Genomic DNA, 25,162 nt, shown 5'->3' with positions numbered 1-25,162 from the left:
ATCCAATTGTCCTGACCCAGAAAGGGTAGAATGGACTGTAGCGTGACCATCCGAAACTTTGTTCTTTGAACAGACCTGTTTAGTCTGCAAAGATCCACAATCGGTCTCAAGTCCCCTGTCTTTTTCGGTACCAAAAAGAACCTTGAGTAAGTTCCAGATCCGTGCTGGTCTGAGGGGACTTCCTGGATGGCTCTTTTTTCCAGTTTTGAAACTTCTATTACTGCTTGTTCCTTCAGATTGGGTGGAACGTCTGGAAGGATTTTCTTTGATGGTAAGGGTGTTTGATGGAAGGGAATTTTGTAACCTCCGGATATAATGAACCGCACCCATCTGTCTTCTGTTAAATTTTGCCAGGCTTTTGGGTACAGTGAAAGTCTTCCCCCGACTGCCTCCACAGGTGAGCAGCCAGGCAACCCTTCACGGATGCTGGAAGGGCTTATCAGAGAAAGATTCTCTGTTGCCCTGGTCCCGCGAACCCCCTCTGCCAAGAGGGCGGCATCTATTGTTATCGTTTCCCCCCCTGCCTCTGGAGGAAAAATCACTACGTGTGTCAGGCAAGGCTCCCTGAGATTTACGGAACCACATCTTACCACTCTTCTGACCTTTGGGGTAAGGTCTCAAGGGAGTGGAAAAACAGACTTCCACGGCAGAGAGAGTCTTGCCTTCTTGCTCACACCTAGTTAACTTGTCTTTCATCTGTGGCCCAAAAAGAAAGGAGCCATCAAAGCAGGTATTGGTGAAGGACGCTCAAAAGGGTTCTGAAAAGTTACACAGCCGCATCCACGCATGCCTCCTAAGGGCCACACCGGTGCCCGCGGCTCTACTCGTCCCATCGGCTGCATAGGAAATGAGCCTCATGGAAGAGTTAACTACAGAATTAAGCATCACTAGCTGGGAAGCTACTTTGGCTTGTACTCCCCTCAGCTGTAGAATCTTGAAGGGCATCTCCAAGCTCTTTAAGGAGATCCCTTTGAAGTGGAGTAAAATGACATAGGTCATTCATTGACCTCATGGAGAAGGTCGCTGAAGCAAACATTCACTTCACGTATCTGTCCATCGTCCTAGACTCCTTGTTAGGGGAATGGACAGATGACGAGATCTCTGCTAACTCTTTTTTGGTGGCTGCTGCTACCACCATGGCATCAACAGGAACACCTTTAGAAAGGAATTGCTTATCCTGGGGTGCTGTAATGAACTTACCAGGTCTCCTCAGAGTTGGTTCCACTGTATCCGGAGCTGACCAAGCCTTTCGAGCCACTACTGTCATAAGTGGATCGAAAGGCGGAGAAACCCAGGAGGTGGAAGGTCGGGAACAAAAAGCATCCAGGAATACAGACTCATCCTCTGTAGGGGCTAGGGGATTCCAGGTCCCCCTCTGCCTAAGCATTTCCAGGATGTCCGAGAAGGAAACCTCTTCAGAGGGGGATCTCGGGGACCCTTCCGAATCATCTAAGTCTGTCACAGATGTGACAGACTCAGGGGAGACAATGTGCTTCCTCTTGCACTTCTTCTTCCGAGGGGGCTCCTCTGAGTGATCCGGGGAGGAATCGGAAGAAGAGGAAACACCCAATGGTGTGTCCTGGAGCATCAGTTCCCTACGCTTAGGGTCTGGAGGAGTAGAGGTTGGCACAGGCACTACGGGGGACGGAGCCGGTGGGGCCGGTAGTGGAGCTGACTCAGGGGACAGTACACTCCGCATGACCTCAAAGGCGTCCCTGGCCAAGAGGCAAAGAAAGCTCCGGTTCCAAAGAAGGGGGCGGCTCCGAGTCCAATGTAGGAGCCAAGCTCACCTGTGCCGAAGCTCCAAGAGGGAGAATGGGGTCAGACAAGGGTCCGATGCCACTCGCCCCCTCGGAGCTGACGAGGGAGCCCCGGTGCCCAGATCCCTCAATGGAAGAAACCACCGAGGTAATCGGAGCAGACATTGGAACAGAAGGGGATACAGTTATCGGAGCCCACAGTTCCACTACTCGAACCCCAACGAACTCCGGCTTCGAACTCAATGGAGTCGGAGGAGGAACATCAAGTGACGTAGATGGAGCAGAGACCTGTTGAGGAGGGCTGGACAATAATTTAGCTAGTGCCTGCGACTTTAGCAACCTACTGACTACTCTCTCCACATTGTGATCCGACAGCCTAGAGGATCGAGAGGAGTGAGAGGATCGGTGGCTATGCTCACTTTGAAGTAACGGGGACAGAGGAGCTGAATGCACAGACTCTAGGGAAGGGGACCTCAGCCTCTTGTGGCTCCGCGACAGCTCCGAAATTTCTGATGGAGCCGACGGGGAGGTTGTCTTGTTGGTGCCAGCCGGAACCGACATTGAAGGAAAATCCTGTACCGAGAGTGGAGCCGACGGCTTAGTGGATTTTGGGGATTTCACTGGCTGTGAACTCTTTGCCTGTGAATCCTGGGGTTTTAGCAGACCCCCTGAGAATCAGTTTATTTTTATGCTCCTGCAGGACTCTAGGACTAAAAGCATGGCAAATAGAACAAGAGTCCTGCAGGTGAACAGCGCCTAAACAATAGACGCAACTAGTGTGCCCATCTGTCAGAGACATTTTCTGACAGCATGAGTTACACTTCTTAAAACCAGAAACCTTAGCTTCCTTAGACATGCTGTACTGACAAAAAAGGAAGACTAACTTAATTTAATACAGGCAAAGAGAAAAATAGTATTAAACTAGACAAAAAACACACTAATACTATCTATAAGGGAAACCTAAGATATAATATAAAGTTTTTTTTTTTTTTTTTTAATGGCAATAGGAGAGCCTGTAAGTTAAACGACTAACCTAGAAAAACAATAGGAGAGCCTCTAAGTTAAACGGCTAACCTAGGGATGAGGAGAAAACTCTAACTTAAACAACTTCTATAAAGAAGAGACTATAGAAACTAATAACCACAACACGTATCACTAAGTCTAAATAGAAAGATACTAGAAAAAAAATTTAAATTTTATAGAAAAGTTTACACAAAAAGTTAATATACGAGCCTGAGCCAGAAAAACAACACCCTCGCAGCTGAAGCGGCAAATGAGATCTGGGTAGCTATCGCTAGGCATTACGGGATAAGGGGTAGCTTCGAGCCAGTAAACAGCTCTCGAGCTATCCAAGATGGCCGAGTCAGAGCCGAGGATCGGCTCCAATCCCAACCAGCAAGAATGAAGGCGAGATATACAACTTAACATCTCATGTTACAGCTTAAATGTGATGATTTAAGAAAGATGCTTAGAAAATGAAAGCAAGGTTACAACAAATTGCAATGTATGAAATACAGCGCATCTAACAGTCTTAACTTTGATACCCACAGCTAATATATTCATGCAGATGCTGAGCACAGTACCAAATTACACTACCAGGTGACACGTAGAGGCAGAAATGTTTGCACTGCAGCCTTGTTTGTTTTTTAAATAATGGATGCAGACTTCCGTGACAACAGACATCCACGATAAAAGAAAAAGTACAGTTGTGTACCTACCATAAATGTAGATGTTCGAGTGTATTCACTGTTGCAGTCATTACATTTGGGTTATCCTGCTGGCAGGCTATCTGCAGTCGGCCTGAATTCCAAAGTCCTGGTCCGGCATCAGTTGCTGTCGCCTCTTCCCTGACGTCAGTGCACCAGGGGTATAAAAGATGCAGCCGACGCCATTTTCTTCAGTTATTCTTGCCCCAGATGTCAGGTGCCCCCCAAAAGGGTAGGCTAAAAAAACATTGCTTATAAAAGCATGCACTAAAATAAACAATACCTTCATCTACAAGCAAATACACCATATAGTTTGTATAGGATAGAGAAGTACAGATAAGTCCCAGCAAAGAAACGGGGATGGTGGGTGGGTAACCCGGACTGCAACAATGAATACACTCTAACATCTACATTTATGGTAGGTACACAACTGTTCTATGTTCGTGTTTCACTGTTGCAGTCATTACACTTAAGCTGAATCCCAAAGCTGAGGTTGGGCGGCTGGGTCTAAATAGAACTAGGAGTGGCTATAAGGCCCTGCAGAACTGCACTGGCAAAGCCTTCTCTGGATTTAGAGTAAAGAGGTAAGTGGTAGTGCTTAGTAAAAGTGTGCACTGAAGTCCAAGTTGAAGCCTCCAAAATATCCTTGGTTGGTACTCCTGTGAGGAAGGGTGCTGAGGTGGCTGCTGCCCTGGTAGAATGTGGTCTAATGCACTTAGGCACTGACTTACCATGTTGTGAATAGCAGAAACGTATGCAGTGTCCTATCCATTTTGAAATAGTCTGCTTTGAGATGGCCTTTCCTTGTGATCCTGCAGCATATGCCACTAAAAGTTGCTCAGTCTTTCTGAAAGCTTTAGTTTTGTCCAAGTAGAAGCGTAGCTGTCTGTGTATGTCCAAAGAATACAGAAGTCTCTCTCCTTTATTCTGTGGGTTTGGGAAAAAAGTAGGCAAATGAATGGTTTGGTTAAGAGCCACATTGGACACTACCTTAGGCATAAATGTTGGGTTTGTCCTTAGGGAAACCCTGTCCGGATGGAAGATAATAAAAGGTTCCACAGCCATTAATGCCTGTAACTCTGAGACTCTTCTTGCTGAAGTTATTGCTAGGAGCAGAGCTGTTTTCCATAAGAATTTTATCTCAGCTGTATTGGCTGGCTCGAAAGGAGGCAGTGTGAGTTTTTCCAAGACAAAATTGATGTCCCATGCAGGTACTGGTGCTCTCCTTGGAGGTCTTATGTTTTTGGCCCCGCTGAGGAACTGCCTAAGCAATGGATGTGAAAAAATAGGTGGGTCTATATTGTAATGAACTGAAATGGCAGAGGCATTGATCTTAATTGATGAGAAGGATAGGCCTTTGTCCAGCATCTCAGTTAGATATTGTAAAATCTGAGGTATATTTGGAACAAGCGTGTCAATTCCTTGTGCCTGGCTCCAAGCACGGAATCTCTTCCATTTTTCTGCATAAGATTTCCTGGTGCTGAGTCTCCTGGCCTCCAAAATAACATCCATAACCGCTTTAGACAGAGGTGTATTCTGAATGGTTACACTATCAGCCATGCAGCTAGATTTGGGGTTCTGAGTTGGCTGTGCAGGATCTGATTGTTTTGTTAGGTCAGTAAATGAGGAATTTGAGGCAATGTCCAGGCTGGGCCTTGGGACAAGCTCCTTAGGATTGGGTACCAGTGTTGGCGTGGCCAATCTGGGGCAATTAGCATCATTTGTGGCTTCTCTTGTCTGACCTTTAGGAGTACCTTGGGGAGGAGAGGCAGTGGAGGAAAGGCATATACTGTAAGGTTGTTCCAGCTGAATGACAAGGCATCCACTTTCCATGCTAGTTTGTGATAAGTCCTTGTGCGGAATCTCTGAAGTTGGCAGTTGTGAGGGGAGGCAAAAAGATCTATGTCTGGGCATCCCCATTTCCTTGTTATCATGCTGAAGATTTGTGGATCTAGTATCCACTCGTAAGGATCTGTGAGGTTTCTGCTTAGTTCATCTGCCAGAGCATTTGTTTTTCCTGGCAGGAATTGTGCTTGCAAGTGTACTTGGTAGGTCAATGCTGTGCTTCACAAAATCATGGCTTGTCTGCAGAGGGGGTAGTAATGTGTGCCCCCCCCTGCTTGTTTATGTATCACATAAGTGTGGTGTTGTCCGTCTTTATAAGCAGCTGTCCTGGATGAAGTAGGTCCTTGAAGGCTGTCAGGGCATTTTGTACAGCTAGCATCTCTTTTTGATTGATGTGAAGATGCCTTTGGCTTGGGGGCCATGTGCCCTGAATACATTTCCTGCCATATGGGCCCCCCAGGCATAATCTGATGCATCTGTTGTTAGTGTTTGCCTGGCTGTGGGTAAAGTGAATGGCTGTCCCTTGTTGTGGTGACAGGCCTGTGCCCACCATCGAAACTCCTGTTGCAGGCAGGGAATGAGTGAAATTAATGATTCCAGGCTGTGGCAATGTTGAGTCCAAACACTTTTTAGATACCATTGTAGTTTCCTCATATGCAGTCTTGCATATGGAATTAGCAGAATGCAGGAGGCCATGTAGCCCAGAGCCTGCAGAATTTTTCTTGCAGATAACTGGGTCTTTGTTGCCATGCTTTCGAAGTAAGAAGTCAGTTGCCTTTGTTTGTCTGGCGTGAGATAAGCCATCTGGGCAGTTGTATTTAAGCTTGCACCCAGGAATATTATCTCTTGAGAGGGTACTAGTTTTGATTTATTTTCATTTACTGTGTACCCTAGGCAAATTAATAATCTTTTTACAAACGCCAGATGCTTTAGTAGAATGTCTTTGGTCTCTGCTTGAATAAGGCAGTCGTCCAAGTATGGATATATATGAATTCCTTTTTGTTTGCAAAATGCAATTACTGGTGCTAGGCATTTTGTGAAGACCCTGGATGCAGCAGATAAGTCAAAGGGCAGTGCAGAGAATTGGTAGTGCACTGAGCCAGCTATGAATCTGAGGTATCTTCTGCAAGATTGTCCGATTGGAACATGCAGGTATGCCTCTGAGGTCCAAAGTTACAAGCCAAGCCTTCTTGCCCAGCATGGGCAGAAGCTGCTGCAGAGTCAACATTTTGAATTTCGGAACGTCCAGAAAAGTATTTAGAATAGACAGGTCCAGAATTGGTCTCCATGCGTTGTCCTTTCTTGGTACTAAGAAAAGTCTTGAGTAAAATCCTTGTCCCTGCTCTTGTTGTGGCACTGGCTGAATAGCCCTCATGTCCATGAGAGATGAAACTTGTTTTTGTGCCTTTGCCCATTGATTGTGTGGCAGGTCTGGCATACCTTTTGCCTTTGGAAGGGTGTGAAAGTGGAACCTGTAACCCTGAGAGACTATATTTAGGACCCATGTGTCCTGGGTGATCATGTGCCAATTTTGTGAAAAAAAGTGCTAGCTTTCCCCCAACGGTGCTGCCAAAAGATAAATGCTTGGCACTGGCAGAGTGAAGTCATTGGAACTGTTTCCTATATGGCTGTGATTTGTCTTCTCCGCTTTTGGAGGTAGAAGCTCCCCATTGTTTTGGCCTGTACAAGCCCTGGGGCCGTTTTGTCTGCCTCTAGGGCATCTGTATCTGCCTCTTTGTGGCCTGTCTGACACAGGAAAGGACCACTTCTTAGAAGGCCAGTTCCTGCTAAATCTGGGTGGCTGTACCTGTAAGAAATCATTCACTGTCTGCATAGATTTAGCTTTATCCTCCATTTTCTTCAACACCTCTTCTGCCTTAACACCAAACAAAGTATCATGTTGTAATGGAGCATCCAATAATTTTGCTTTAACATGATCAGGCAGAGTCTGTTCCTTTAACCAAGCTTGCCTTCTAATAACAGAACCTGTTACAGCGGCTCTGCAAGACGCCTCCAGTGAATCATAACCGCATTGCAAAGTATGTTTTCCCACTTGTTCAGCTGCATGCAATAAATCCTGCAATTCCTTGTTCTCAGAACATTCAGAATTTGTCAACATTTTCTGTTTTAACAGAGACATTAAGTATTGCTGATATTTAAGCATATGAAACTGACAATTTAAAGCCCTTACAGCCAAGGTAGCAGAAGTGTAAACTTTTTCCCCCATCTGTCCAGTGCCCTAGAATCTCTATCTGAGGGGACAGGGTTTTTTGCAGTAGCAGCCTTGACCCCTTTGGGACCCTGAGAAATAGTTTCTGGGTCGGCAGCAGGGTTTTTATATAGAAATTTATGAGAATCTGGAACCCTGTAGTATCTGTCTGGCTTAACAGGTGCAGGAGGTAAAGTGTCGGGAGACAGGCCAGACACTGAAAATACATCATCTACAATGTCTAGAACAAGTGGAATAGCAAGAGGTCTGTGCTGAGGTAGTAGAAGAAAGTCTCTGAGCCTTTTCTTAGAATCTGAATAATCTTGGCTCTCCCAGTGGAAATGCTCCCTCATGGTATGCAGGGTTTCCCCAAATGAGTAATCCTCAGGTGGAGAAGCTGAAGGAATAGATTCTTCAGCATCAAAATCCTCATAGGAAGGAACAGAGTATCCCTGTTCTGAAGAGGAGTCAGAGGAAATGGAAACCTGATCAGAGGAATCATATTCAGTATCTTATCTAGGCCTCTTATCAGGGGGGGAATGGGAACCCCTGATCAAAGTAATTAGGTCTTTGGCCATTATGAGCATCTGTTTCTTAGGCATGGAAGTCTGTCCTGGAGAATGCTGTACTTGTTTCCTTGTCTTTAAAACTGTTTTAGTCTTTGTCCTGAATGCTAAAGTTGGCTTGATATAAAGCTGTGTAGGTCTGAAAACACCCTCAGCAGCTGATGCCTGCTCAGTGGCTCCGGACCCATCTGAGGGATTAGTGTCCGAAGGCCCAATACCTTGAGTATCCACAGGCCTAGTTGTTTCCACGTGGGAGTCGGAGGCAGCCTGTGGCTCTGAGGTAGCGGGTGTCAGGGACTGCGAAAGCGCCTCACTGAGAACCGGCAACTGGCCTAGAAGAGGCTTTGTCGTCGGTTTTGGACCTCGGATGCCTGTCCTTTTCTTTTTCCTTGTGCTTTTTATGAATTCTGGTTGGGGTACTTAGCTTTATAGAAGACTTTGGATCTGAAATTCAATTTCGAAAATCTAAGGAGTCGGCCGACCGGCACTTGCGAACTGCTTTAGCTTCGGGCACTGCGCAGCAAGAAAGACTGAAGAAAATGGAATCGGCTGCATCTTTTATACCCCTGGCGCACTTACATCAGGGAAGAGGCGACAGCAACCCGACGGACCAGAACTTTGGAATTCAGGCCGACTGCGGGTAGCCTGCCAGCAGGATAACCCAAGTGTAATGACTGCAACAGTGAAACACGAACATCTAAGCTCAAACATCATATTCCAATTCTCTGCATTACAGCATCACAAACACAGATACGCACAAAGAAAATGCATATTTTGCACATGTATTACAGTATCTAGCTCATGGAAAAGAAAGCTTAAACTGCTCGTTATATCAGCAAAAGTACTTACATGCATGGCTGTGAGAAAGGAAAGCTGCAGCAATGCTGCAGAGAAACCTTTCCTTAATGCTAACACAAAAGCCGTTCGAAACCCAAACAGTTCTTCCATGGCATTCTTCAACTTTGCGTATGTATTACAATATTCCTTTACAAACACTGGGTCATTCCAGTATGATTCTAAAAACTTCTTAACCTGAAAGGAAAAAAAGAGATATGCTATTTTCTGTGAAAATTATTATGAAAATTATGCAAATATACAGCTGCTAGATGTTAAAAAAACAGTTAAAAGAAAACAAAAGGGCATACTGTCTTAAAAAAATGCTGTTTTTCATTTCTCTACTGTTTGACAATTACACATACAAGAACTGGTAACACTTCTGCTGTTAACTGGAGTTGTGCCTGAGAAGAAACTTCGCATTTTATATATCAACCCAGTTAAAGAAATGAACAGATTATTTAACTACATGGTACAACAAAATTGCCAGTGGTGCAGTGGGTATGGATGTCGCCTCACAAGAAGAGGTGTGCAGTTTTGATTTGTGAATGGGGTGCCTTCTGTGCAGAATTGTTTCTTTGTTCACACAGGTTTTCCCCAGGTGCTCTGGTTTTCTTCCACATTCTAAAGACATGCAGCTGGTGGATCAGAGACTCCAAACTGTCCACAGGTGTGAGTCATCCGTGTGTGATGCAAAAGACCTACAACCTTATCCCATTCCCCCTTTACCATGTAAACTCTGCAGACAGCAATGTCGCTCAAGGAGTCACCTGCAACTTGTGAGAGAGAGAACGCACACGATAACATCTTGACATCTGTATTCATGGGAATTAAATGTTCCTATGGTCTGTATGGACATGCATCATACATAGGATCATAGGATGATGATACTAGGCTATTGGCTCGGAGGCCCTTATAAGCCTAGCCAAGAATTTCGCCCATGTTCCCTCAAAGTCAGCACTGGTTTCCCCTGTCCAGCAGGGACACAGGTGGGATCCCAGGGATATATTTTCTGTTTCCCATCTAGTCGTCCAGGTTACTCTTAAAGAGGTGCTCTGCTTGTCATGGAAAGGGAGTCTATTCCACAGATTGGGGAGCCTTTGGCACACAAATCTACCCCGCCAACAAGTTCTATTAATGTCGCAGACCAGATTAAGGCCTTGCGTGCAAGTTGCATGAGTGGAGTTTGTCTTGTAGATATGTAGCAACTCCATCAAGGCTGGGTCTGAAATGGCCTTGTATGCCAGACACAGGTCACCTCTGAGCAGTCTGTACGAGACTGAGTAGAGGGGACGGGGCTTTGAGCCTAACTGTATAGGATATATGTTTGAGACCTAGTGGTCTCTCCAACTGCTGCATGTGCTTGGCAAGGTACATGCCGAACGGAGCATTATACTCAATAATGGGACTGGTGCCCAAGTCCCTCATGACTGACTACAAGCTTAGCACTTTATTAGTGTGATTAGTGGGGGGTGACATTTTCCCCAAAGGGGATAATGATGCATTCCTTGGCATTCAGTTTGAGGCCATGCTTGTGGCACCAGTCATTAGTTTGGGTAAGGCCCTCTTGGAGGATGTTCATATCACTAGTGGAATTTAAGAAAGTGCCCAGCTTGCAGTCATCTGCAAACTTGGTCAGCCACAGACCACTGGTTTTGGCCTGCACCTCAGAAAAGAATATCCCAAACAGTACAGGCCCCAAGAACAATCCTTGGGGTACATCCCTCATTACGGGTGTACTATCAGAGGTGCCTTCCCCTACTTTGACTGAGTGGGCTCTACCAGTGAGCCAGTTAGCTACTCATCTGGCAACATACGGGTTGATGCCTAGCTGGGAGAGTTTATCTATTATGCCCGAGTGGGGAATAGTGTCAAAGGCTTTGGCTAGGTCAAGGTAGGAGGTGCACAGTCTTCCCTCATTCATGGCTTTGGTGACCGTTTCAAAGAAGTCTACCAAGTTTAACAGGCATAATCTCCCTTTGACAAAACCAAACTGTGTGGGGTCAAGCGTTTGGAGGTTGACAAAGTCCTTATTTAAAAGGTCCATGATAATGTGCTTCATGGCCTTGCAGATCAGGCTAGTTAGGCTGATGGGCCTATAATTGCTTGAGTCAGTGGATGCTTCACCTTTGTGTGGAGGGATGACCGTGGCTGTCCTCCATTCAGCCGGGATGAACCCGGTGCTCAGGCTTTGGTTGAATATAGTGTCTAATGGAGCTGAGAGCTCATGCCTGAGTTCATGTAGAATACAGCCAGGGATGTTATCGGGTCCCACTGAGACTGTATTTTTTTGCCTTTGAGAGGGCATTAAGGACCTGCTCCCTGGTGACGAGGGGAGGGGGGTAGGTGCTGGGGATGTCCTGGTTTACTGATGGGGGGGACAGGGGGTTGAAGTTTTCACTGACCCTGTCTGCCAGCCAGTTGCCTATATCTATGGCGTTTATGTATGTGGTGTTATTGGCCACCAGTTCAGAGCAGATTTGGGTGTTGCCTTTGAGATTGCAAACATATGTGAAGAAGGCCTTGTGATTGCCCTCGGTGGATGTGGCCAATTTGGACTTGAATTTACCCTTACAGGATTTCACCAGTGACCTTATGTGCTTGTTCAGACAAAGGACAGATCGCTTCCAACTTGGCACCTTCTCCTTCTTGGCCCTGGACAGCAATTTTTTCCTTCTATTATAGAATTTGTTTATTGCTGCTGTCCAACGGACAGGTTTATTCTTCCTTGAGGAAGATGATTTGGTCCTGTCAGTTATTGCTGAGTCCATACAGCTATGTAGGTGCCCATATAGTTTTTTTGGTGTAGGATTGGACATTAGTGCTAGTTCCAAATGAAGGGACAGTGGATGTGAAGCTACATATACCTGCTGTGAGGAGACTGTAGTCAGCTTTGGAAAAGTTTTTTCGTTTGACCCTGACAAGTGGGGGGGGGGGGGTATGGTGACTTCAAAAATGATCGCTTTATAGTTGGATCTTACCTAGGAGGATGACACTGTAGGAGTGCTACAGTGGCTATTCATGTTGGTTAGGACCAGGTCCAGGATATTTTCACCTCTCGTAGGGGTGTCGACCAGCTGATCCAATGCAATGGCACTGACAAAGTCGAGGAATCTTTGGGCATTCATGTTTGGGCAGGAATAGGTCTTCCACTCTGGTTGTGTAGTTAATGTCACCCAGGATCAGGGTAGAAGATTGAATCTTGGTGGATTCAAGTAAGTCCAGATAGGTGAAGTGGGCGTCTTGAGTCATGGTTGGGGGTCGGTAGCTAGCTATGATTTAAGTAGGTGTTTTGTAAACAGTTAACTGCATTTGGAATGTCCCCATTGCGTCATACTATTTGACCAGCCTGCAGGTGTGCATGTCTTTGATAAATACTGAAACTTCACCTCCTTTGGCTTTGTAGCCATCCGTTTGGGGTCTGAAAGTATGGTAGGACGAGGAACCTGGTAAATTTGGGGTGCTCTCCACAGCTTTGAACTAGGTTTCAGTGACTGCACAAATGTCAGCATCCTCCAGGGCAAGGAATGCTGGCAATGAGTGCAGTGTCATGCTAAGACTCCTACCATTTTATAGCAGCATGACCTTTAAATTTCGTTTATAAGAATTTTTCAGGTTGGTAAATTTTGTGTTCATGACTTTGCCTAAAAAAAGCACTATGGGGGAGGCAGGAGCCTTTGCTAGAAGGCTAAAGCCCAGGGTAGACAGATGAAGGTCATCTCTGGCAAAGCATTGTGGTCTGTCAGTCATGTCCTCCCAGGATGTCAGGTACTGGATCCCCTTGGAATGACACCAGAAATTAAGCCAATTGTTAAAGTCAATCATTTTGTTTGTACTGAGGTATCACTCTGGGTGATGGTAGGATGCTGCTTAAGGGTAGGGACATATCTGCCTGGGACACAGATTCAGCAAGCTCAGTCATGTCTCTTCATATAGTCCAGAGAGGTACATCTCAAGTCATTCACACTAACATGGACTATGACAGAGTTATAACAGTACGTGTTAAGACTTGTGTGCAAGCATGATATGGCAGATTCTAGCACCTGACAAGCAACTTACCATGACTTTCTTCTTGTCTAGCCTGGTGAGGGGCACATCTGTGTTTCTCATGATAGAGTCTCCTATGACTAATATGTTGGGTTTGTGGTTGGGCCTCAGAGGCTGCGAGAGACGGACGTGTGTACTATGTGTGATGCTTAGTGCAGTGGGTTGTGATGTCTGTGCATGTTTTTGCTTCGGAGGTCTCTTGTTTAGGTATGTTTTTGTTGAGAACTCCCGCATATGTAGGAGCGTGTTGTACAGATGTGGGTGGTGTTAGAGGCGTGGTGTTTGTAGTGTTTGTGCAGACAACCCTTTCAGTGCCAGATGTACTGGCTTGTGACTGACACAGCAAGGATTCTAGGTTCTTAATGTGATTGCATCTCTCACATATTGTGTTCCTACGTGGTAGTAGTAAAGCGTTGTCTGTGTACATAAGGCAGTTGCTACACTGTCTCAGGATGCCCATAGCAACCAGACAAGCAGGAGAAACCATAGGAAATTGTCTGTCTATGGTCATCAGAATCTGTGGAAGAGATGTCAGGGATAATATAGTGGGTACTATCTGAGGAGAGTATCGATAGATATGAGTAGGGCTGGATAAAATCAATACAGAAGCTGCAGGCGAAAGCCTTACTCACAATGCAACTGAGATACCTCGCAAAGGGTTAAAACAGCACAGCAGCTGTGCGCAGCGGGCAAACAAGTACAAACCCACACAAATGCTGGGTTTAAATACCACAAACATGAAAGTAAAATAGAAACACTGGAATTTACCAATCATACCCGGATTAAATGGTATACCCACAGTAGTGGTGCCGCGGTAGCGTTGTTCACAGGTTCATACTAGGCTATCTGCCCTAGAATGCGTTTATAAAGGATTCTGCGGTCTGGGCTGTATTTTCCACAGGCCCGGGGGCTTTGAAGGATTCCACCTCGGTTTTGAGGAGTGTGAAATTTGCTTTAGAGAAGTTTTTCACTGTGGTTTTCTGGGCAGGGGGTGGGGTCAGGATGTGAATATCCAGTGAGATTAGTTTATGGTCTGATCTTACCAGTGAGGGATACTCTTCTGGTCTGGAGCATAGCGCCCCCATGTTGGTGATGATCAGGTCCAGTATGTTTTCCCCTCTTGTGGGAGTGGTAACAAGTTGTTCCATAGCATTTGAGTTTATAAATTCTAGGAACCTTTGGGCTAGGGTGTTGGAGCTAGAGTAATGCTCCCAGTCTATGTTTGGGTAGCTGATGTCGCCCAATATAATGGTGTTTGGAGAGACGTTCATATTTTCCAGTGTTCTCAGGAAGGCCGAGTGGGGTTCCTGGGTTTGGGAGGGTGGTCTGTAGCAGGCTATAAACTGGAAGACAGTTTTACCCACTGTTAGTTGCACATGGATAGTCTCTGATGCTTCGTGCTGTGCCACCAACCTGGAGGTGTGGGTATCTTTGACGAATAATGATACTCCCCCTCCGTTTGTGGTTCGGTCCAAGTTTTGGGGCCGAAAAGCATGGTATGAGGTATAACCTGGTAGTGCTGGGGTGCTCTCGGGAGCTTTGAACCAGGTTTCTGTTACTGCACAGATATCGATGTTCTTCAGGCTAAGAAGAGTTTCGAGTGCGTGCATCTTGAGGTTTAGACTTCTGGCGTTGAGTAGCATTACTCTTAGTTTCTTATCCCTTGTGATACCTATGGAGGTGGGTTTGTCTTTTGAGCCTTGCCTAAAAAAGGCACTATGGGGGTGGCAAGAGCCTTTGCCAATATCCGAAAGCCCAGGGGTGACAGGTGCAAGCCTTCCCTAGCGAAGCATCGTGGCTTGTCAAGCATGTCATCCCAGGCTGACAGGCATTGGATCCCCTTTCAATGATACCAATACTTAAGCCAATTGTTGAAATTGATCATCTTGTCTTCATATTGTGGCATCATTCTTAGTGAGGGTAAGATGCTACTCAAGGTCAGGGTCATACCGGCCTGGGCTACATGCTCAGAGAGCTCCTCTATGTCTCTTTTCATGTAGTCCAGGGAGGTACGTCTCAGGTCATTCACACCAGCATGGACAATGACTGAGTCATATTTGCACTTGCCTTGGAGTGATCTGAGTGCTTGTGTTATGTGGCAAATCCTAGCGCCCGACAGGCAGCTCACCGTGACCTTCTCCTTGTTCAGCCTGGTGAGCGGGACGTCAGTGTGCCTGACGATAGAGTCACCTATTACAAGTGTATCAGGTGTGTTGTTTAGCCTTAAGGGCTGAGACTGTTCGGCACACTGGCTTTGTGAGCTATGTGTTGCATGTGTTTTGTTGTAGCGGTTGCTTGGGTGTCTGCTTTGGAGGTCTCTGCTGCTTAGGCAGATTTTTATTTAGAGCCTCCGAGTATGTTTTTGTGTGTTTATGTGTTTGGTTTGCTGTCGTGGTAGGTCTATGTGAGACTGGAATTGTAGTGAGTGTGGTTTCCTTCTCCTCCTGACTGGTTACGCCAGTACTGAGTTGAGAGAGCTTAGCCTCCAGTTTGGCTATATGGTTGCATCTCTCTCACGTGTTGGAATTTGTTGGGAGGAGGAGGAGAGGGTTGTCTGTGTACATGAGGCAGTTGTAACATTGCCTCAAGATTCCCAGATTCACCAGCTGGACCAGAGAGGAGATTGACAACTGACCTTTGGACATGCTAGAATAGTATTGGGAATTCCTTTATAATTGAAAAAAAGGGCCAGTGGGGAACAAGGTACTCAAGGGGAGTTTGTGAGGGTGTAGTGCTTTTAATTTTTTAGTGCTGACTTGTATAATTGTTTTAGTGAGCAAGTGCCAGGCTTTAGAGTAGGAATAGGGTGTTTATTATGAGAACTATATCAGTTCTAAGGGAAAAAGTGAAGAGCAGACTTTGTGGAGCCGAGAATGGTTTAAACCCAATTAAGCGGAGCTGCACTATGCGCAAAATCGCGCAAAGCCGCGCCAACGCGGGTTTTATACAGGGGGACTTGAAAGAGCTAGAAATTGGCCCAAAACGGACAACAGACTACCAGATTCTTGTGCTGGGAACACTCCTCCAGGGATAGATAGGCTGCTCTAAGCTCCCCATTGCCACTGGTGAACAAAGAAGCCTCCCTTTATCCAAGAAAGGAAATGGGCAACACAAGAACTTTCCAAAAGTCCAGAATACAGCAAAGCCTGTATTTGGACTACTCTAGGTCAGGAAAGACGGGAAACAAGGATAATCTTTTTTGTTTTTTTTTTCTTTTTTTGCAACGCACAGCAGGAAAATGCAATAAATATGTAACACAGGCTAGCACACTTGAGTGTGTAGCCTCAACAGGTAAATGCAACAAACAGGACAAACTTTAAAAGTGTAGGTGCAAAAACAACTTTAAACAGTTTAAAACAGTTCAAGAAGCAGAAATACTTGCAGTTTAGCTAGATCGGACAGTCGCCCAGGTAGTAGCAGGAAAAAAAAAACACTTTTATCAGGTTAGCAGTCGCTCTTCTAGCCTTTCTGCTGCTAGCACCACTCTGCAGGACCACTAGGAGCTTGGCTGAGTAGTAACAAGCCTCACAGCAAGACGTTGTCACGTTCGATTCTCAGTTAGAGCGTCTTCTTTGTGGAGGCATGCATGAATGGGTGTGCCTTCGCTGAAGGTTGTGCGTCAGGGCTGGTAACTCGACACGTAAAAATCCACTACCAAACATTAGCAGACCGGAGTTCCGCTGTGGCGACCCCTATCCTGGATAGGCCGAAAGACACAACAACCTGGATTAAAGGGTATGTACACTGCCACAGAACCATCTTATGCAGATGACCATTCTGTAACAGAATTTACAATAAACCAAATGTGGTATCAATCTGGTACTGCTGGCAGTGCATCTGACTTTAAACAGTGTAGCTTTGGCTGAGTCCCAGTCCCAAGTAAGGAGCGAGATCATACCAGACACTAGAATTTAAGTAGAGCATGAAGGAAATATGTAACAAATATGATCTCCTCCCCCATGGAAGAGTCATTAAATCAAGGTAACTTCTTCCATTTGTACTGCAGGTGCTATCTTGCAAAGTATCCAAAAGAAAGTACAAAATCTAAGCAATTACTCAGAAAAAGAGAAGGAACAGTTTATTCTTTAGCAAATACAAGATGCACAAAATAAGACTGAAACCATCAATCCAAGAGAAAAACACACAAGAAGCATTTTACCTTAGTACATCCTCCCCAGGGAAAAAATTTTAACAGGCAAAAAAATAATATACAATTAAAAGTAAGCATACATTCCTTCCTAATGCCCAGTTAAATGACATTCTTCTTGTTCATATAACTCATAAATCTCCCTCCCAATAACTTTACCCACAAAAATATTTTCCCATGTTTATAAAACCCAAGTATTTACTGCTTAAACTTCCACTCTCCTACTGGTAGCTCCTAGAATCCATTCAGCATTTTGCAACATATAGCATATTCCCTGCAAGTATCACAACTCACCACCACAGCTACACAAACGTACATCTACTGTTCATCCAGCTCAGTATGCATATCCAAACATTATCCCTCACCTAACATTTCAATTCTATCAAACCAGTTTCATTGTCATTCAAATACTGCCCATACCACTGTACAGTCAGAACTCTAGCTCCTTAACCACATTCACACAATTTTATTATACATAGTATGCACAGATCATCTCATCTCATTTCAGTTTTAACTGGCAAGCTGTTGTTACAACTTCCAGAAAAAAATACATATTCAAACCCCCCCCCCCAACAAATAGAGCTTTTTGACTATCACACACTTCGAAAACAAATAGAGCTTTTTGACTATTGCACACTTCGAAACTCTAGACAATGAAAACCCACCTCAGCTTTATTCTACTTTCTCTTGCAGTGTTCTCCTTCAGATCTTCATGCATCTGTTCTCCCACCTATATCTTTCAATATTTATTTGATAACTGTTTGGCTGAATGGCAATGAGGGATAAAATCCTGACTACAACTCATCCCACAACTGCACAGCACTTCTGCTGAAGAAGCAGGGAGAACAGTGACAAGGCTGAGCCGGATTTCCTCTCCCTGTGTGGGAGGGGTACTGGTGTATTTACAAGAACATGTTCCATTCAAACTATTCAGTGGAGTCCAAAACGTCAACAGCATCAGTATTTGCTTCGTGAACATTGTGACATCTCTAAACTTGCAGCATTTGCAAAAATGAGCGACAGTCCTAATGGACATCTACTACATGAGCAACTGGACATGTGTGTGGAGCAACTGTATGGTCAATAAAGTACAGTCGTGCAAGTGTATCTACCACAGCAGTAGATGTTTGAATAAATCACAGCATCAATAGCATAAGCTCTATGGGTTACATTCTACCAAGGATATTAGCAGCCGGCCAGTCTTCCAAAGCCTTTGATTCCTTCCACATATGCAGTCAGGCTGCTGTTAGTTTAAACTCCCAAAGGGGAAAACAGCAGCCTGGTAGCCGAAATTATTTAGGAATTTCTTGCCAACTAAAAACAGGCTGCTGCTGTCTTGACAATGGGGTAAAGTTAAGGAGAAAACAAACTTCACCATAGCAACAACAGAACCCAGAAGAAAAAAGGGGTGGAGGGATAGTGCAGCTACTGCAGCAGTGATGTAAGTGATTATCTCTAGTTTAATAGTAGATTTACTTACACAGATGTACAATGTTCACCATAAATCACTGCTGCAGTAGCCTAAGCTCCATGGGTAACAGTACCACAGCTTGGGAGGAGGAAGGAACTTGGTTTGAGAGTCTCTGGAGAATGATCTTAGAAAAGCCTGTTTAGGACTTAGAAACGGAATCCAGTTTGTACTGCTTTGAAAAAGCAAGCACAGAGGACCATGTAAGCTGCCTCTAGAATGCTTCTACACTCCATTTCTTTCAAATAAGCCACTGAAGATGACAATGCTCTAGGAGAATGATCCTTACCTGCGTTTAAGTGTTTTATTATAGCAGGAATAGCAAAAGCAATTACAAGGGGAAATCATCTAGAAACAGTCTTCTTTGGGATGTGCTGCCCTTTTTTTCTTACCTTTATAGGAATAACAGCTGTTCAGCTTTCCTAAAGGATTTAGTTCTGTCACGAAAACACCAGAGTTGCCTACGCATATCCAGGGTAAAGAGAATCTTTTCCCCCCCCTACATTTTATGTTCTGGAAAGAATACAGGGAGACTGATGGCTTGATTCAAAGTAACTCTAAAATCACTATAGGCATGAATGAGGGATTTGTTCTTAAAGTAACCTTGTCTCTATGGAAAACCAAATAGGGTTCACCCACTGAAAGAGTCTGCAATTCAGATACTCTTCTTGCAGACAGAGCAATAAGTAACACCACTTAACAAGTAGTGAAACACAAAATCAGCCAGATGAGCTGGTCAAAGGAAACATTTTAACTTTTTCAACCCAAGCTTAAGATCTCAGAAAGACACCAACCATTTCATATGTGGTCTTCCATGAAAAAAAAACTTTCAAGGACAGCTTGACCAAAGAATGTGAAGGAAGGGGATCACCTACAATGTCCCTGGGGACCACAGGTAGTGAAAAGATTACAGAGAATGAACAGCAGCCAACATCTCTTTCACATTTGTGTGTTTTGGCCTGTCTTCTTTGTTCCTAAGAATTTGCACTCAACCCCACTGATACAGCTCCCCATGTAAAATACGATGCATCTGTTATAAAAGATTAAGTAAGGGATGTGAGAGAGAATGCAACACCTGGATTCAGGGCTGTCAAGTTTCTCCACCAATATGAAATCTGAAACTGATCTGGCCAACCTCAGGATGAATACTACATACAAGTCCACTTTCTTCTGAAGTAGGAATGCCTTTTGCATGGACAAATCCAGCAGGCACCCTAGAAACACAATCCTTTGAGAAGGAATCAAAGATTATGGTTGCTGGGTTTGCTTGTTTTTCTTTTTGAAAAATGAACCTGAAGATTTAGCAGACTTTGAGGAGGAGGGCTGAAAAAATGTGTGTGCGCCCCTGAATCTATTTTCTTCTTTCATTATATTGTTTCAGTAGCTGGGTAATAGGAGGACTGCACACAACCTCCTTATTCAAAGAAAAATCTATAATTTCAAATTTCACATATTCATAAAACTTGTTTATGTACACAAGCAAAACACCTTATAACAGAAGTAGAAGCTGCTGCCCTGGACACAGAGTCAGCACAATTATGTGCACATTTTCAGGAATGCTTAGCTACTCGAGACACAGAAGCAATAACATAATTCAGAGAGGACCTACTGTCTGAAGGAAAACTAGCAAAGAGGCTCATCATAATGTCAAAATAAGCCAACAAATACTTTAATGTGTGAGCCTGACAACTCAGAATTCTGAAGGCTTAAGTGTTGGAAGAACAAATTGTCTTCCTAAACCTGTTAAAAGCTTTTCTATCTTTATCTGAAAGTTATAAATTAGCATTAACCAAATTATTTGCTACTTACCCCACTGAATCTCCCACAACCGAAAAAAAGTGGCTCTCCAATGCCTGCTAAGGACACAAGAACAGCCACAGAGAACATCGCTAACCCCATAGTGGCTGAAAGGAGTACACCAGAGATCAATGAATAAAACAGTGAATGATCCGAGGAACTAGTGATGGCCACTGTAGAGTTACCCACCAGCAGCTAAGACACTGCCTGAGCCTGCTGTGTGGGCAAGAGCTCCTTCCCATTTTTTCCTTTGGTCCAAGAAAAGCTAGAACTATGGGACCAGAAGTTGTTCCTCGGTGCTGCCAAAATTGAAGCTTGTTTCCTGTTAGCACTGCTGGAAGGAGTTGGCAAATCGGTAAGTTTTCAAAAGTGTTAATAAGCACAAAATGCATTCACACTTCTTACCAAAGACCATAAGTCCCAGTAAAAAGAAAAAAAAAATATTGAAAATAAACCACTACACTTTTTCCCCAAAAAGTGTTCTTAATAAGCATAAACAGTAAAAGTTAAAAAAAGACCGTCAGACAGCCATCACATGACAGTTCCATCAAAACTATAAATAAAACAATAATGCCTTTATTCTTAAAGAGACCAGGGACAATTTCTACAAAAATATGTGGATGGTTATCTCCAAAGGGAACTTATCTGCCCAGCAAGGGAAAACTAAAGCCAACCATCGATCTGATTCCCAGGAACAATGTTCAAAAGGGATATCTGGAATTTTAAAAAGAGCAGATGCTCAAGATCTTCAAGGATGTTTTTTTTTTTCAAGGAGTTTTTTTTAAATACTGGCAGGACACCAGGTACTATAATTTCCCAACTTCTATGCTCAAGACTTCTGGTCAAAGCCAAAAATAACGGCAGAATAAAGGATTAAAATTTGGAACACTTTTTAAATTATTAATGATTATATTTAATCGAATAATACTTTTGCATAAATCTGCATTTTTTTGAACTATAGGTAGTATGAAGCTCTTGACCATCTGTAATAAGCAAATTAACATTTTATATTTTTGCCCTGTCCCATGTAAGGCAAAATCAGTAACAGTGACAGATCTGCATTACTCCTCAAAGTGAGTAAAAGTAGTAACTTATCTCTGCTGCTGTTTGATGACTACTACACAACAGTAATTGATCTGGTGTGGCAGCAATTGTGTCACAAATTGTATTGTTACTTGCTGAAATTAGTAAAAATCTAGTATTGCTATGGCTTATGATTCTGTGTGTGTGTTTGTTTGGAGGGGTGTCAGTGTAAAACTAACAAGCTGGTCATCATGCCTTTCACTTTCTATCCCAAGCATCAACATTGTCATTATGATTGTGCGTTTGTGTGTCTGTGTGTGTGGTGGTTGCAGTTTAAGTACGTGGAACAAGTTGGCTATAATTTTTTTCACTTAACATCACAAACATAAACCTTACACATGACAAGTTGGTATCGCTGGTAGCTTTTCAGAAGCAAGAAGGTGAGCGTGCAACATATTTATTTGTGTGTGTGTGTGTGTGTGTGTGTGTGTACATTTTGTGCTAAACCTCACTTGTCAAGGATCGTGTCAATGCATGTGTGTGTTTAACAAATATTACTAACTTTTATTTGTGGACATACGCAACAATGCCAGGCACATACATAACTCCTCCGGGTAACACTAAAAAAGCAATTCAGTAATTTTCTTTCAAATATAAAGCAAAAATACATCACAGAATAACCAGACCCTTAGAGCTTCTAAAAATTTGGTGGCTCTCATGCCCAGACTGGATAAATTAATTTTGACGTATACTTTGTGGCGGCTCTGCCAACGACTGTACCCATTCTAAAATCAACCCTATTCAGAAGTGTATACACTAGTTACTGCAGTTTGGGAAGGTGGGAGAGGATGGTATGGTCATTATTTCTTTAATCTTCTTCACAATCAAACCACAGAGGTACTGTACTTGTGTACATAAGGCCATTGTAGCTTGAGTTGGGGCTAGCCACAGTGTGGTCATTCTTACTTTTACTTATCTCAAAGATCTCAGACGTGTGCAAAGAAGGCACTACAAATTTTGTAGGGGCAGTGTACTACAGGAGAAACAAGTTGGAATAAATTAACTATAGGAGAAACAAGTTGGAATAAATTACTATGATCATTCTTTTTTTAAATTTTCTTCACAATCACACATCACGCACTTACTGAGGGGCTGTCACTTAAAGGTAGGGGCAAGGAGACATACTTTTTGTGTGCGCGTGTGTGACAACAGTCACCTGAATACATGACTGCGGCCATTTGTGCCTTTGCTTTCATCCTAATCCAACACGTCACAGATGCACAGACTGATTGTCCTTTTGGGGGGGGTGAAGGCTAGGGAGGCAGGCAGTATTCTCAAGATAGGATTTATGTAGCCTCTCAAACATTTGTCTTGTTAATTTACTGTGAGCCATTATTTGTTCAATTTTGAACATTAACCCTGGAAACAGTGCGTGTCTTCCTTGAAAGAAAAAAAGAATACGACTGAATTACTTTACTTACTCAAGATTTTTGCTCAGGTCACCACTGGATCAAAAAGTTGGGAAAATGCTGTAAAATGTACCTCAAAGCATTTATAAACCCTATGACTTAGACCCCCCACCCCACGGATCCCCTAGTGAGCTTCAGTTATTTCCTTCACAGCTGTTACTATGCTGCCTTGGACAGCTAAGATGTGTTGAAATGATGCAAGGAAATGTAAAGCTGAACAGTGACGATTACTTTTTTTCCATAGTTATAATTTTTGTTTAGGCCATCACTGGATGAAAAGGCTGTTTAAAAAATGCAATATAGAACATCTAAAAAGCCAGGCTTCTGGGAAAAAAATGATGAGCAGGGAGAAATGTGAGAAAAGGAAACAAGAATCTGCATTGTTCAGGGAGCCTGGGATAGGAGGAAAACAGCGGGGGAGCACCGGAGGATATGTGAGGGGAGTGAAACAATAGGCAACAGGGGAGGGGGGTATCATGGAGCTCATTGCTTAGGGCACCATTTCACTTAATGCCGACCCTGTCGAAAGGATTATTGTAATATAACATCATTGCAACTACATGCCAGTCACTGTAAACATCCCACTATGAGATGGGCCAATGTGGTATTATACACAAACCTGTCATAATGTAAGGGCATTTTAACTACAGTTCATTGTGTGTGCAATACTCCTAAAACTTTGCAATACTAGTAGGGCTGGCAGTGACAGGGTGACACTTTGAATTGTCCATGGGGTCCACAACTTGACATTTGCTGGGGGCCCCCAAACTGCTAACACCAGCCCTGACTGGAGGAAGCCACTCTAATGGAGTGAGCACTGACAACAGTAAATGTCAGTGGATGGTTGTGTTTATTGTGGCAAAAATAATTTGAAGTACAGTTGTGTACGTAAACTTACCATAAAAACAGATATTCTAATTGATCACTGTTGAAGTAGCAAGAGATATTTCGCTTATATTGTTACCTAGGATATGACCACCGGACAGCTTTCAAAGCTTTAGGCAATACCCAAAATGTCACAGGCTTGAGCAGAGCCATATAAAAAGCAGTTTAGGCAACAAAAGCTTTATAGTTTTCTTGCCCCAAGAAGAGAGGGGTAGGGCATTGAAAAAAAAATCCTGGGAAAGAAGTAAACAAACAAAAAATAATATAACTACACATCCTGGCAATATAGCCAAAGGAATATGTAATGGAGACTGGATGGAGAGAACTGTTACTGCATAGCTGATTTATTAGAGTATCTAGGGTCTATATTACAAAAGCAAAAAACCCTATGCGCGAAAACCAAAACATCGACCCCTATACCACGAACCGCAACAATCCCAAACGCACTAAACAGCGGGGGAAAAAAAAAATCGAACTGTCATAGTCGGCCAATCCCACCACTACCTATATACTACCTACCCAAATAAAATAAATAAACCACATACATACACTAACCAAACCTTACTCCTAACCTAAAGTAAAGCACAAAACCCTACTTCTAACCTCACACTAAACCCCACATACACAACTAACTATGCACTTTTCTTAACCCCTCCCTAACCCCAAGGTCCGTAACTACCGCACACGTCCCCTACAGACATACACCCAAACAAAACAAATAATCCACATACATACATTTAACAAAAACCTACCTCCAACAGTACTAAACTCCACATACAAAACTATCTATGCACTATCCTTAACCCCTCCCTAACCCTAAGGTCAGTAACTACCGCACACTTCCCCTACGAAAATATACACAAACAAAATAAATAACCTACATACATACATTTAACAAAACCCTACCTCTAACCCTACACTAAATATAACATACATTACTTATCTAAGCACTTACCTTAACCCACACCCTATCCTAAACTCCATAACTATCCAACACTTAACTTATGCAGCTAAACCACAGACGGGCCAACCATGGAAATTCGATATTTCCATTTTCGCAGTTTTCGACTTTCGCTCTAAGTCCACTTCGCGTTATACGGTTCGATGTATTCATGTAAACGTCTTTTCGCTTTCGTAATATAGACCAGAGTATCTACTGTTAGGGTACATTTACTTACCTAACTATAGTATCTTGTACAAGTGCACTATGTTCAATATTTAGATCACTGTTGCAGGTATTTAGATAGATTACCATAACTTAGAAACACATAAGGAGGAGGAAAGAATTCGGGAATCCTGTTGCCACTGGAGAATGGTCATTGCAAAGTCTCTTTTGGATCTGGAAAATAACCTCGTTTGCAATGATTTGTGAAAGCAAGCACACAGCACCAAGTTGCTGTCTCTAG

The 25,162-nt window shown here is 43.6% G+C and overlaps 1 protein-coding gene across 2 annotated transcripts in view; it reads right to left on the bottom strand.

Annotated features, from left to right (window-relative positions):
• The window catches only part of CUL9 (cullin 9), a 2,881,018-nt gene that overhangs the window by 1,171,495 nt on the left and 1,684,361 nt on the right, over positions 1-25,162 (bottom strand). For both annotated transcript variants that reach the window (XM_044060287.1, XM_044060293.1), the window contains exon 23: positions 8,936-9,118. In XM_044060287.1, the coding sequence (XP_043916222.1) occupies positions 8,936-9,118 (183 nt within the window). The remainder of the gene's footprint in view (positions 1-8,935; positions 9,119-25,162) is intronic.

The sequence above is a fragment of the Protopterus annectens genome, chromosome 1.part0, assembly GCF_019279795.1.
Source record: "Protopterus annectens isolate FY-2018-M chromosome 1.part0, PAN1.0, whole genome shotgun sequence".
Taxonomy (NCBI): Eukaryota; Metazoa; Chordata; order Ceratodontiformes; family Protopteridae; genus Protopterus; species Protopterus annectens.
The sequence above is the reverse complement of the archived record's forward strand: the minus strand, read 5'-3'. Positions and strand labels throughout refer to the sequence as shown.